The 15,707-nt window shown below is 36.7% G+C and overlaps 1 protein-coding gene across 2 annotated transcripts; it reads left to right on the top strand.

The window, feature by feature from the left end:
* Nucleotides 1-19: 19 nt before the first annotated feature.
* Nucleotides 20-15,595, top strand: LOC117304397 (carnitine O-palmitoyltransferase 2, mitochondrial-like). 2 transcript variants are annotated; one of them, XM_033788831.1, is made up of 14 exons: nt 20-78; nt 1,683-1,773; nt 3,886-3,950; nt 5,062-5,267; nt 7,154-7,213; nt 8,345-8,448; nt 9,059-9,192; nt 9,821-10,023; nt 10,624-10,782; nt 11,248-11,368; nt 12,052-12,244; nt 13,434-13,607; nt 14,305-14,530; nt 14,866-15,595. In XM_033788831.1, exons 2-14 carry the CDS (start codon nt 1,747-1,749, stop codon nt 15,189-15,191), a joined length of 1,998 nt encoding a protein of 665 aa, XP_033644722.1. In that variant the 5' UTR covers nt 20-78; nt 1,683-1,746; the 3' UTR covers nt 15,192-15,595. The 2 variants fall into 2 exon arrangements, with proteins under 2 accessions (XP_033644722.1, XP_033644728.1); XM_033788837.1 differs by having other exon boundaries at nt 65-104.
* Nucleotides 15,596-15,707: the final 112 nt, after the last annotated feature.

Below are 15,707 nucleotides of genomic sequence, written 5' to 3' on the forward strand. Positions count from 1 at the left end.
TTTGATGACCCACTGACCTACATAACATCGAAAATACGTCACGCATTGAATTTCAAGATGGCAGCCCCCATGTATGTGGTACGTGATTATCATGAATTCGTTTGGTAATAATAACTTAATCGTGAATCTAAATCGTCTCTCGATCCTCTGCGCACGGTAGAATGGTAGACGATTGGATAACTTTCCGTATGAAGCCACCACTTTTTCACACATTTTTACAACAAGGGATATATCAATCAGGCAAATTAGATACTATATTATTTTATTGCGAACGAAAAAGTGGTGGCGCCATACGGAAACTTTTCCAGACGATTAATTGCTCCCACCTTCACCTAACGCTAATCGGTATCCTCCCCTTACCAGTTTTCACGCTATTATTATTTATTATGCCTTTTTCTTTGAATTGGGAAAAAAAATAATACTAATAATAATGCCTTAATTAACAAATGCCCTAATTACCTTCTTTTGTTAATATGAAGTATGCAAACATATATTAAAACTTGATGGCTATTGAAATGTTCACACTACACACCGATCTTCGATGACTTCAACTGGCCCCATTTGTTTTGAGTTTTTCCTGTTTTCACGGCAAACAAGAAAGCATGGTTTCCCGGTGAAGCCATAACATGGAAGACACATCTACACTTACAGTGACTACAAGTGTTCTTTGAGACTCTGTGTATGACTCTAATAGCCAGCAGTTGTTTTCGTTTTATTCAAAATATTTTTTAATGAAATTTTAAAATTACCATGGTAATTTGCAAAAAATAACAAAATAAATAATTGAATAAAAAGTGTGAATAATCATTATTCATTGGCTTTCAAATCTGATTTTTTATTTATTTTTTCCCCTTTTTTTCTCTTAAAATTTATAATCAAGCGTATTAATAAACGGTGATAATTGAATCAACAAGCTGATCGTTTAAGTTTTAATATTAATAATAATATTGATAATGAGGGTTAAAAAATAAAAATCTCCAAAAATATTAGAAAATGATATAAGGCACCATGGCTTCTTTAAGCCTCTGTATTTTTTTTCCAGAATGCTCAGCAAAATATTCAGTCGCATGATTTGATCATCATGATTTGTGAATGAAATAGTGTTTGATGAAACTTTTTCGGTGGGCAAATATTTTTATATGGCCTCAACATTATGACATTTTTGTACCTTGTAGAAAGCTTAAAATACCTAAATAAAGTGCAAATAATCAGTGGAGCCTTACGTGTTTCTAAGTTTTGGTCAAGGGAGAGGAGACTCTTTGCTTGGCAAATAAAACCACAATTTTTTTATTTAGGGACTGTTTACATTGCGCACAGAGAGGTAAAAGATTTGCCACGATTTTAGGGACACCTCGAAAACAGGACCTCGTACGATATAGTATCATTTAGTATCATGTCATCAGTCTGTATGAAAAAAGTTTCCGTATGGCGCCACCACTTTTTCATTCGATATGAAATTTAGTATTTTATTTACTTCAAAAAGCTCAAGTCAATGAAATAAAAATGAGATATCCCTTTTTGTAAAAATCAGTAAAAAAAGTGGTGGCGCCATGAAAAGACCAAATTGAATTGTGTTTGTTTTTATTTTAATACATGAACCTACATGTAGGCCGAGTGAGGGCGCCATGAAAATTCAAAATACCAAATTGTTAAAATTGTGTTTGTTTTTAATATGAACCTAGGCCGAGTGAGGGCTGATGAGGCTGGAGATTGTGGATCAGTGAGTTGGAGAAGTCTAGCATTACCATGGCAACAAGGATCACAAAGAAACTGGTAAATATTATCAAATTTAACACATTATTAATATTATATAGATAGGAAGTTCATAATGCTTCATTCATAATCATAAATACCTTAGACAGTTTCGCAGAGGGCGTCACGTGGGTGTGTATAAACCTTTGTTTATGACCAGTAAAAAGTGTTAAAACATGGGTGTGGCACGCGAGCTTGCACCTGTGCTTATAAGACAGTTTCTTCATTTCTATTGGTCGAGAGCAACGGCTGAAACAGTTGTGCCACATTACGCGATATGCGCGACGCACACAGCATTCCCTTATAAGGAGTTGTTTATCCGAGGGCCTTACCATTTCATAGCTTGAGGGGTGTTGTGTTGAAAGAAATCATTGATCAATTATTATTTCTGCATTTATTTTACTTTTTGACCAAAAAGTGTTGATTTTTTTTGACCGAATATGTATTTATGAATGGGAATCAAAGTGTGTTGAATCGGTTTTCAACTAGTGGTTTAAACCCGCCGAGGCCTGGTTCTTGATATTTTACCTCGACTTCGTCTTTGTAAAATTGTCAAGAACCAGGCCTCGTTGGGATTAAACCACTAGTTGAAAACCTCTTCACCACACATTAATTCCCTTATTTAGTTAACATACATTTTGATGCACAACTAAAAGAATTATAACAAATGCGTATGAAAAATTGATGAAAATCTCTACTTTTTATTTTTCACTTTTAACACCTGTACACAATATTTTGAACGAAGAAACATTTATAAGAAAGTTTTCTTCATACTACGATTTGCTTTCACATTATTCTAATGCAAATTCATTCTTGGCCAAAATCGGTAAAAAGAATAACGCTCTATCTTTGTACATTTAATTATGTCAATTAGACTTACAAAAATAGAGAGTGAGAGGCTGGTTCATTTTTAAATAGATGCAAGTTTTCAACAATGTTTTGGACCCAATTTGGATATTGGATAAGGCGTACTCTTAGTTTAAAGGGAAGGTACACTATTGGTAGTTGCATAAAGAGCTACTCCAGTAGCTTTTTCCCTCATACTGCATCTCTTTAGAACTCCTTGCCTGGTGCATGTTTCCCCTCATCCTATGATCTGCCATCTTTTAAGAGAAATGTCAATTCCCAGCTTCAGCTCCACTGAGTTTCTGCATGTCTATGTTTTCTAACCTTGTAGCCCTAAACTTGCATAATAAATAAAACAATAACAATAATAAGACCAGTGTTCTCACTTGGTGTATCTCAACATAAGCATAAAATAACCTGTGAAAATTTTAGCTCAATTGGTCATCGGAGTTGGGAGAAAATGATGAAAGAAAAAAACACCCTTGTTGGACGAACTTGTGTGCTTTCAGATACGAATAAGACTTCTAGCTAGAAGTTTTTTATTATTTTAGTGACAAATTACCTCTATTTCAAAATCTATGCTACTTCAGAGAGAGCCGTTTCTCACAATCAACAGCTCTCCAATGCTCGTTACCAAATCTGTTTTTAAGTTAATATTTGTTTTGAGTAATTACCAAACATGTACCTTCCCTTTAAACATTCGTTTACGCAATGAGGCTAGATCCTTTTTAGTATAAAACAAATCATGTAGTGCTCTTAATCTGATCTTTCTTTTGTGTTGTTTCCGTATTTATAAAGTATTTTCAGCATGTTTGTAAAATGAGTAGTTGTATTTTAAAAGATGCTATGTCAGATTTTTTGCCCCAAACATTAAAAAATAGATTTTTTTAAGTGAATGGTATTTCAAAGAGCATCACCCGCTCTAACAAAAAAAAGTTTAACTTTTACTTTTAATGGTCAGGAACCATGACAAAAATTTAAAACGTTTCTTATAAAACACATAAGAATTGGTCACGTGATATACTGTCGGGATCCCGACAAAAACTAAGTTTGAGCACTTTATTTCACTGCTACTAATAATTGGCGGACTTTTTCGAGCAATGGCTCAAATGAAAGCTTGTAACTTTCTCGACTCCCATCAAAATACCTATTTAATTTTAAATCAAAATTTGTGGGTCAAATCGGCCAAAATCTGACATAGCATCTTTAAGTGTAAGTAAATAATTTCCTCCGTGAAAAAAAAGAAAAAAAACAAAAAATTATTGTGAATGTTTTCATTCATTGTAGGTGTCTTTATCAGGCAGATGTACACGTAACATACCTCAAAAGACAAGAGTGTTTTCTACATCAAGGTCAGTGAGGTGCTTCTCTTTGTTTAGAGACTTCTGGAAACCGATTTGTGATGACTTTGCCGGTGAAGCTGATAAAATAGTTACCAAATGCCTTCTTTTTGTCAATCCTTGGCTCAATTTCATAGAGCTGCTTAATCATCAGAATTATGCTTACCAGATTTAAATGTTCCCTGAAAAAACACCTTGTCATATCAGTCATATGAACCATTTATGACTGGTATCCTGCTACCTTTTGCTAAGCACAAAAGTTGTGAGCAAAGTTGTTTGCTTGTAAGCAGCTCTGTAAAACTGGTCCTGGATGCAAACTCAAAACTGATGAGATACACAAACATTGTTGAGTAAAACACTGTGTGTGCTGCAAAAAAAAAATTGCAAGTTGAGCTATCACAAGCTGGTCTCGCTTGATCTTGTTAGATTGTGTATGCAAATCCCTTTTCATACTACACACAACATAGTAAATTCCACGGAATTCACTCCAAGAAAGATCCTGTGGAAATTTATCCCCATCACCACCATGGTTTTTTTTTATATTTGTTGCCAGTCAGTGAATTTCACAGAGGCCATGGTCTCTGCCTCTGTTGCCCTGGTCTTGGCCTTGCATGGTGCCCCTAAAAAAGTTTCCCATATGGAAGTGTCTTGCAGGATGAATCAAATTCAAGTTTTGGTGTCGAAGTCATCGGCGTGTCGGTTTGAATTCTGGTCGTGCACTTGTGTCATTGAGCAAGATACTTTTCTAGAATTTCTTCTCTTCACCCAGGGGTATAAAGGGGGTAGGCTACCTGTAAGGGAAGAGGTTGATATTGTGAATGAAAAAGCCTTCAGAGAGCCAAGGCAGCTCAGGCTGTATACTCCCCATGGAGCTGAGAAAGATTATTGAAGGGATGTTATTGGCACTAATGTAAAGCATATTGATACGGTTTATTGTGAAATGCGCTATAAGAATTTGTTATTATTTTTAATATTATTGTTTTCTAACTGAATGTGTATAAAAGTCGAGCCGAATTTCCCCTTTTTTAAAGGGCTTTAGATTTAGAATAGAATAAAATAATGGTATACATTTCCCTGTAATTGTAAACCATCTCACATGTACCTTTACTTTCCTTCTGTTCAGCTCATCTTTCTCATCATCGGACTATGTTCAAACCATCAGTCATGTTCCCACAATGCATTTCCAACCAGCCATTCCACAGCTACCCATCCCAACACTACAAGACACCTGTCAACGTTACCTAGCAACCCAAGGAGCTTTTCTCAGCCAAGAGGAATTTGAGGAGACGAAGGCCATAGTTGAGGAGTTTGAGAGAGGAGAGGGTCATGGTGGGTTGAGATTCCACTTGTTTATCTTTTACAAACACTGCATTAAAGACACTGGGGTGGATTTCACAAAGAGACTAGTCTTATCTCGAGTTAGGACGAGTTACTAGTCCACAGTGGTTTAAGACCCAGACATCAGGTCCGATTTTTTTTTCTGAGATAACTACATATCTTTGGTGACTTGAACAAGAAGAACTAATTTGTTGAAGAATTTTTATTTTTTTGAAATTTATGACCCTGGTTTTTTAAGGATTTGTAGTTCGTATATTGTGACATACGTTTATATTCAGCAAAATCACAAACCCTTATGTTAAAAAAAATACCAGGGTAGGCATATACAAATTTTTTGAGAAAACAAATATTGTTTTTAAATTACCTGTATAAGTGACCTTTCGCACTGTAGAAAATTAAATACGGACCGAAGTTTTGATGATACGGCAAAAATGCTTTGAAATCTTCGACTAAAATGTCAAAAAATGCTACTTATAAAAAAAAATACCGCCACACATCTTTAAAATAAGCCATTAAGGGCCTGGACGAAATGCTAAAAATATGTAATAGATTAGTAAAGTAACCATTCGTTGTGGCTAGAAATTCACGGTAAATTAGCGAAAATGAGTTTTTATTCCTGAAAATGAGAATTTTCAAAAAAGCAATTGTTTACATCGCAAAATTAAGGAAAATAAACAAAAATCAAATCGTTGGATATTTTCCCAATCGGGCACCAACGGCCAACATATTTTTTGTATTTGTTTCCATAAAATGATAGAGTGACTACTTAGCTTTGAAAATAAAATAGCGCCGAAATCCCGCAAGATCGCCTTCACTCCCAAAAACTAAGTTTTCAGAACGCTGTTTTTAACCAAAAACATCGTGTACATTAACATTACACACGGAAGATATAGCGCCCTCTGTTGACTTCAAAACCACATCATAAAAATTGTCACAATAATTCGTGAATCACGACACGGATCGATAAATTGTGGATTATTTTAATGGACAACCACGTTTTATCTACCTAAAGATGACATTGAGACATGCTTGAGATATTATAAAGGTATTTTTGACCGATTATGAAGGTATTTTGACCGATTATTGTACAGAAACTTGTCGATGTCGGGGTCACATAGGGTTTTAAACCACTGTGTAGTCCTAACTTTAGGACTAGGCATACGTTTTCCTAACTCTTTGTGAAATCGGCCCCGGGACACTATTGGTAATTGTAAAAGACCAGTCTCCTCACTTGGGGTATCACAACATATGCACAAAATAACAAACCTGTGAAAATTTGAGCTTAATTGGTCGTCGAAGATGCGAGATAATAATGAAAGAAAAAACGCCCTTGTCACACGAAGTTGTGTGCTTTCAGATGCTTGATTTCGAGACCTCAAAATCTAATTCTTAGGTCTTGAAATCAAATTTGTCTTATTCTGAGGTCTCGAAATCAAATTTGTGAAAATTATTTCTTTCCTGAAAACTATGTTACTTCAGAGGGAGCCGTTTCTCACAATGTTTTATACTATCAACAGCTCTCTATTACTCGTTACCAGGTTAGTTTTTATGCTAATAATTATTTTGAGTAATTACCAATAGTGTCCAGTGCCTTTAATAGTTTATAATTGAAAGTCTGTCTCAAAGTGTTGCGATTTTCCTCTTTTTTTTAGTAACCGTACAATTTGTGCTCTTATTTGAGCATTTGTTTTGCAAACCATCGTTACCCTATGCCTGGTGAACATGTGAAGGAAACAAATCACCCCAAATATTTAGTTGTATGTTTTAACAATGGATGAGAAGGTGGTACTTCATTGTTCGTGCAATTTTAACAATGGGTAAAATGCTTTTAAACAATGGCTTTTAATGAAGTTTTTTATTTTGCCTATTTTCATCAGAGCTAAACATTGAATTGGTGGAGCAGAACAAGAAAAACAGTCACACAAGCTACATTACAGGTATAATTTTGCTTTCCATATACGATACTTTAAGTTTACATACTTAACTGAATATTAATTAAACAGGCCTGTGTGTGAGCACCATTATTTGTTGTCAGTACTTGGTTGATTGAGAAACCATTGCTTGTATTGGCATGGTTTGGGTGGCTAGGCTAGGCCATGTTAGTTGAGCACCATTGACTTTGTTCAGTACTTGAATCGGAAACCATTCTTGGTGTTGGCATGCTTTGGGTGGCTAGTCTGGGGTATGATTATAGTTTTAATAGTGGTTATAACGGCATTGCCAGTATTTTTTTGGTTGGGTAGGGGGGCATTGTTCTAAAGTTGGGGGCCCAGGCATGTCAGGGGAAATGGGTATTTCATAAGGTGGGGGGGGGGGGGACAGCATCGATGCTTTCTTTCATTCCTGTGGACGTCATTATATACCTTGTTTTGCGTGATGTTTTGTCTTATTGCAGTGCTTCTTTTCATTGATGCTTCCTTAAAGACCTGCTTGAACGAAAATGTCAAGTCGTCAACTTTGCTGAATTTCACTTAAAATGTTTTCAATGAATAAGGAAATCGAGTCATATTGCTATAAATAGATTTTAATATTGTGTAAAAAAGCAATCATTTCGAATGCCCTTATCCAGCGCCTTTCTGAGAGATTTGCGAAAAGCCTCAGTACGTAACCACCTCAAAACGTCATAGTTGGGAGCTCCAATTTGTAAAGTCGGTTTGTTGCAGCGTGGAGGTATAACAAAGCAAACTCCCAGACATGACGTCAGCGGCATTGTCCTTTCACTCGCGCCGTCAACGGCAGAAGTGTTTTTAGTTTTTCAAAATCTCTAGGTTGGGCCTGATTTTTTAATTGATAATTACGAAAAACTCAGAAGTGTACACATATCAAAATTATATTAAAATGGTGAAAAAGTGCATTATAAACAAGTTAAAATACCATTTCCGTTGAAAACATTCCGCTCAGGTAGCTGTTTAATTTCAGTGCCTTGTTTATTTGATGCTCTTATTTCAGTACCATGTTTCCTTGACATTTTGACGCATTCCAGTACCTTGTATCTTTGATGTTTCCTGTCATTCTAATACCCTGTTTCCTTAATGGTTTTCTTTCTTGAATTGCCTGATTAATTGCAGATTCTTGGCTGGACATGTACTTAACATACAGAGCTTCAGTTGTACTCAACTCCAATCCTGTAACCTTGATCAGTGATGACTCTAGGCCAGCCTATATGCAACAGGTGAGACTGAATATTGACGCTGAAGAGAATGCCACTCTTTTCATTTTTTCTCCATGAATATATCTCGTTGAAGTATTAGTTTATTCTGGCATGTATAAACCATGTAAGATTCCACAGATAAATTAACATCTTCACCTTGCAAATTCTTGAATCCTACACCTCAGAAGTGTTGCTGGATTTACTTGTAAAAAAAAAGGTAGTGACCTTTGCTGACGTTTTAACCATAGCAGAGTCTTTCTGGAAGGCTTTGAGAAAGACTCTGGTAGGGAAACTTCATGCAGGCCACTAAGTATTTGTTTGTATTTGTATCATAGGTCATTTTGGTTGGTTAGCAGTTTGCAACAGCTAATACTATTTTGGATTAACTTTAAAAAACTTGAAATGGCTTGCCCATCCCTGTCTATCTATCATTAGGTTGAGAAGATCAGCTGGAAGCACCCGATGTCCCTATAGCAATTACATCTGTATCGCTGAGCCTCTGTCTTTCCATGTTTCTCCTTCCTTGTTTTGGTGACCTAATGATAAGCAAAGCCTCAAATTCTACACCTCAGAAGTTCTACTGGATTTACTTGACAAACCTTTGTTCTTTACATCTTTTGTCTCTCATCAGATACTTAGAGCAACAAATATCACCGTCTCAGTATTGAGATTCTTGAAGACTTTGAGGGAAGGAAAACTGGTACCTGATGTCATTCATAAGAACCCAGCAGTGACCGACACTGAAGAATTTTGGCGATCTGTTGGGTAAGTTTTGTATCTGATTTATATGAATATGTAATTTATATGAAATAATGTTATAGACCTAACACATGATATTATTAACTGCAACAGTTTTGTCACTTACATGTAAAGGGAAGGTACACGTTTGGTAATTACTCAAAACAAATATTAACTTAAAAACTGACTTGGTAACGAGCATTGGAGAGCTGTTGATTATAAAACATTGTGGGAAACGACTCCCTCTGAAGTAACGTAGTTTTTGAGAAAGAGGTAATTTCTCACTATAATATTCAAAGACTTCCAGCTAGAAGTCTTTTATTCTGTAGCTGTAGCAAATTCGTCCAACAAGGATGTTTTTTCTTTCATCATTTTCTCCCAACTTCGATGACCAATTGAGCCCAAATTTTCACAGGCTTGTTATTTTATGCTTATGATGGGATACACCAAGTGAGAATACTGGTCTTTGACAATTACCAATGTGTACAGTGCCTTTAAGCCATCAAAGAATTGTGCCAGGTTAACAAACTGCTTGGACAGAGCATCTCTAGTGCAACATTAGTTGTCTTTCTCGTAGATAGTCCTGTGAGACTGTGGGGTGTGACAAGATTCCAGCTTACAGTTGCATGCTTATCTTCAAAACACTTTTATTCAGGTCTATGTCTGCACATGAAGCCTACAGACACACAGTGAAAAGCAATGCGTACCCTTTAGATATGAGTCAATTTCAACGTATTTTCAACGCAACGAGAATCCCTCAACCAATCAGAGATGAGCTGTTTTGTGATGTGACCCAACGTCATGTGCTGGTGATGTGCAGGGGTCGTATGTATGTAGTGGATGTACTGGAAGAAGATGGTAAGTAATAAGTACTAATATTATTTTTAGCTTCAGCTGACCCCTTGCACAACTCAAAGTTCGAGTATAATGAGTTGACTACTGACCAGCAACAAACATGCGCAGTGACTCACTCACTCACGATCAATCAACTCATATGAAAGTCCAGTCAACCATTGCTTTCCACATTTTCGCTAAAGCGTCACTGGTTCCTCTGCGCTTTACACATTGAACAGGCTATCGGAACCACAGAAGAAACCATCATCATGAGGCTGGTTTCAAAGTCAGCCTATGGTCGACGTCAACCTTTAGTTAAACCATGGTGCACACTAAAACTAGCTGTTAATGTCACTTGTGGCTGTCTGTGCACCACGCCCCTCATTTTGGGAGTTAAAATGCATGTACAAAAACTAGGCACCGCGCTGTTGAACATGACGACATTGTAAATGGTGTTTGAAGCTTTGCATGGTGTGGAGAATAAGAGTAACTATGAATACATAAATATGAATAGTAAACTTGCATGTACAACCATTTTGTAGTTTCCTTCCTATTTATCCACACCATGCAAAGCTTCAAACATGTACTTTATATCAACCTTGTTGCCTTTATCGTCTTCATCAGGGGGTATTGTATCTGGACAGATCATCCAAGCTCATCTTCAGTTTATCTTTGATGATTCTGCATCCTCTCCACCGCAGGATCATCCTGTCGGTTTCTTGACCACACAGGACCGTGACACGTGGACACGTCTTCGGCAACAAATTGTAGAATTATCTAAAGGTACTTTAACAGGTTTTTTTTTACAATAATTTTTTTTTATGGGATTTTAGGCATTGCATGGTGAGGTATCAATGTATACTTTGGTTTTCGGTAAAAACATAATTTGTGTATCTCTGCTTGGTAGAAGTTATGTTCTTTTGTAGAACTTGTCTTGTCTTTCTTGTTTATGTTATCACGATTGTTCTTGGTATCATAGGCCCCCCTATATCAAATTTTTGTCCAGTTTTGACTCAATTGGACAGGGAAAATGATTGTACTTAACACTCGTCAGAAAAGCAAGTCAAAATCTTGGATACACCAACTGAGAATACTGGTCTTTGACAATTACCAAAGGTGTCCAGTGCCTTGAAGTATCTTTATAGTCACATTCATGTGAATTACACTAATAATGGTACTAATTGAATAAATAATTTTGTGAATGAGTTTTCTTTGTAAAAGTCATAGAGTTGGTATTTGTCTGTACAGATAACCAAGACAACATGACGCTGATAGATTCAGCTCTGTTCTGCCTGTGTCTGGAGGATGATCTAAGCAATGATAATGTGGAAGACATTAAGAGGGGACTGTATGGAAATGCTGGCAATAGGTGAGTGACTGATAAACATCATTTCAGCCGAAAGCCAGGTTCGCACTGGACTAATATTTTGGGTAACTTCATTCATGACGCTGGGTAACATTCCGACGGGTTAACTTTTCCACCGTCCGTACTTGGATTTGTTTGACTCGGCTAAACTTACCGAGACCGTTGGTAAACTAACCGAGCTGGCCCCCTGCATAACATTGAATAGTTTGATAATCACGAAAATCTTATTCTTCCAAGACAAAACATGTCAGCTTCTTCGGGTCACAGACGGATGGAAGATTTAACCGAGTCGTCGCGTCCGCATTGGACTTTCTGGCTCGGTTAAACTGACCTGGTCAATCTTCCTGGGCACCTTTGGCTCGGTTAAACTACCCATTCGGGTCGGGTAAGTTACCTGGGAGGAAAACTTCCTGGGCTGTGCGCATTGGACTTAAATGGGTAAGTTACCCATTGGCTCGGTTAGTTTACCCAAATTAAGTCCAATGCGAACACGGCTTAACACTCCATCACATGTTGTCTAAGTGACAATTGCCATAGTTACACTTGTGCTTTAAAACAACCCTGTCTATTTTCATATTCAAACCTTCGACTTACAACATTATTTTGAATGAAAGATAAAGTGGAATCTGAGATAAGTCAATGAACAACGTTTAAAACATTGAGTCTTGTTTTTTATTGATTGTTAGATGGTTTGATAAAACGATCCAGCTCATCGTTACAAAAGCCGGACGCTTACTTATAAACTTGGAGCATTCTTGGGGAGATGGATTAACCTTGAAGAGAGTGGTAACTGAGGCCTTTCAGGACTCTATCGACCGACCTACTGTGTCACCAGAGGGCGCCATTAGCAACGTAGATCACTCACAGACTGTCAGGAAGGTGATTCCTACTGTCCTTTTATTCTTTGGTCTTGAGTTTTTCCTCATTGCATAGTAGTCCAATTCAGAGGTTTTTTCCCCAGATCTACCAATTGGGTGTTTCCATTATGACTTACTAGCATTCATAAAGTATATGGAATTTAAGGCATTGCATGGTGAAGAATCAATTTTGTTTGCAGTAACACCATGTGTGTGCTCTTTAGATTCTTTAGATTTTTGTTATTAACTTCACTACCACAGTGAGTTCTTAATTGTCTTTTGTCTCAAAGTGCTAACTTTTTTCACCTTGCAATAAATCTTTACTACAATTGGTGAGCTTCTTGATGTACATAACCCGGCCTCCTTTTAATTTGGTGATCAACTATTTTGGTGTATGTCTTAGTTTACAATTTCATTGTGGTCACAGCTGGTCTGTTTTTTACACGTCCTTTGCATTTTAAAATTTTGCATACATGTAGTTCTATTGTAAATTGTATATTTCCATTGTATATTGTTTAATTCTATAATTGCTTGTAATTTTTTTCTGTTTACTTATTTAGGGATTTTGTTTTTAATGTTTCTGTGTATTAAGCGCCATGGAGCATCGCTTTTGATGGATTTGGCGCTATATAAATGTTGACTATTATCTTCCAGTACGCGCAAATCCACCAATCAGTTGCTCGAACTACTAGGGGGATAAAAACATATATTCTACGAGCTCTGTTTTATATCCTACTTCCTCTGTTTTTATTACACAGCGCGTATTGTGAAATGTCATTTTGTCACGCTCCGTATATGGACAGTGCAAAAGTTACATTCTAAACTTTATGCGCGTGAACTAATACTCTGAAGTTTTAAATTTTGCACGTTGCAAGTGAGACTGGAAGATAAATTTGTTATCACACGTGCGCTCGTGAAATATGAAAAAATATAGCGCGTCTGCGTCCCATATCCAACTTGGCCTTCGGCCTCGTTGGATATGGGACGCAGAAGCGCTATATTTTTCCGTATTCCACTCGCGTCCGTGTGATAACTTATATTATTATTCTTATTACTCTTTTATCAGTGCATTTAAATTTTTATATTTTATCTGTTGCTGTACAATTGGAATTTAAATTTCATGTATTTTTTATACCTGATGAATAAAGCAATTCAATTCAATTCAAAAAACTGTCCAGTATAGTAATTGGCACATTTTACTTTCTCCCCAGCTTGAATTTAGCTTTGATACTGTTATTCACCAAGGCATTGAGAAGGCCCAGCTTGATCACGTACATAGAACCAATCAGCTGAATATGCAGTGTATGGACTACAATAAATATGGATCTACCTTCCTGAAAGAGTGTAGACTGAGCCCAGACGCTGTAGCACAGCTGGCCATGCAGGTGTGTCATTAATCCTTTAGTTCTAGGATGTATTTTTTGAAAAGGTTGCACTTGGGATCATGAAGTGGTGTGTTAATAAAAAAGTGTTTCATGACCAGGACTAATTGAACAAGTCCTTAATATCGTAGTGTGCAAAATATTGATGTCAATGGAACAGGATTATACCAGATAAATAATAATAATTATAACGCATTTTATAGAAACCGTATCAAGGCCCTTTCTAGTTCTGATATGTATTTTTTGAAAAGGTTGCAGTTGAGATCATGAAGTGGTGTGATAATAAAAAAGTGTTTCATAACAAGGACCAATGATGTCAATGGAACAGGGTTATACCAGATTAATACTATTAATTATAACTAGGAAAGTTATAACCCGTTCTTATATAACACATTTTATAGAAACCGTATCAAGGTGCTTGACATTAATCTTTCTCAGCTCCTTGGGAAGTATACAGTCCCCGTCTGCTGAGATACTCCAGCGGCGTTTTGATAATCAACCTCTACCCTCGCAGGTTCCCATGTATACCTCTTGGTGAAGAGAAACAATTACAACGAAGCAGCTTGCTTAAGGATACAATTGTCATGATCGGGATTCGAACCCAAACTCCGATGGCTTAAACAAACAATCTCGATCCTCCTAAACACTTGGCCAGACTGAGACACCCTATTTATCCAAACCTTTTTCTCCGTGTCACCAGATAGCTTATTCTCGAATAACTGGTCACACCGCAGCAACCTACGAGTCCTGCAGTACAGCCCTCTACAAACATGGCCGTACAGAAACAATCCGATCTGCCACGAGCGAGACCAAGAGATGCGCTGAGGCATTCAATGGAAACACTTCAGTCAGTCTAGCAGAGAAAGTCAGTTTACTTAAAGCATGTTCTGATAAACATAGACAGCTCTCAGCACAGGCAACGGCTGGTATGTATTGACAACCCATCTTTAAAAATAAAATGTTGAAAGCAAATATATAATCATTTTTTGTTTTACCCATATACACTGATGTGTGTTAGCACCGTATACTCAGTATTTTTTTGAGCTCTCTGAAAAGAATCACAGGCATATTACTTGAGTGGGATTCGAACCCACGACTTTTTTAATTCTAGAGCAGTGTCTTACCAAATAGACCACCGAGATTGCTAGAGGCAGTTCGAATCCTACATAAATGATATAGTTATATATTATTATAAATTTATTAAACAAATTCTGGTGTAATCTTAAAAACTGAATATCTTCTGTACATCTTATTCCGACAGGTCAAGGTTGGGATCGTCACCTTTTTGCGTTACGTGTCTTAGCAATGAAGTCAGGAAAGTCCATCCCTAGATTGTTCCAAGACTCTGCCTATGCAAACATAAACACCATCACTCTATCAACAAGCACAATGGGTAGAAATACTGCCAGTGATGGCGCAGCATTTGCTCCTGTGTCACCCACAGGACTAGGGATGGCATATTCTGTTGGGAGAGATGGTATGCAATGGACTGGTTCTAGCTACAAGACATCACCAAATCTGTCAGACTTTGTAGAATGTATCCAACAAGCATCTGACGAGATTCATGAAGTCTTAAAAAAGCCATGAAATGATGTTTTGAAAGTCAAAATATATATTGATATATAGATATTGCAGGACACAATTAGTTAACTGCTAATCATGAATATTGTTATAAATTTGTGTGGTAGTTTAAAGGGACATAATATAAGTCCTACAAACTTGCACAATTAGTTAAACAATCTTAACCGTTTAATCTGGGGGAGTATCCTAGAATGGACTGTTCCACATTTCTAAGAGGGGGAGGTCTTATTTTAGCTTATTATTTTTTTTCAATTGGATACAGGACTTTTTCAAAAAATATATTTGATGCTAAGGTAGTAAATAAGAATACTGATGTGTTTATAAATATACCAATCACTGGGTTGTTAAAGGACTCGAATAATCTAAGACAAAGGCAGTGGACACTATTGGTAATTACTTAAAATAATAATTAGCATAAAACCTTACTTGGTAACGAGTAATGGGGAGCTGTTGATAGTAACAAATATTGTGGGAAACGGCTCCCTCTTAGGTAACGTAGTTTTAGAGAAAGAATATATTTTC

This window comes from Asterias rubens, chromosome 2 (assembly GCF_902459465.1).
Source record: "Asterias rubens chromosome 2, eAstRub1.3, whole genome shotgun sequence".
Taxonomy (NCBI): domain Eukaryota; kingdom Metazoa; phylum Echinodermata; class Asteroidea; order Forcipulatida; family Asteriidae; genus Asterias; species Asterias rubens.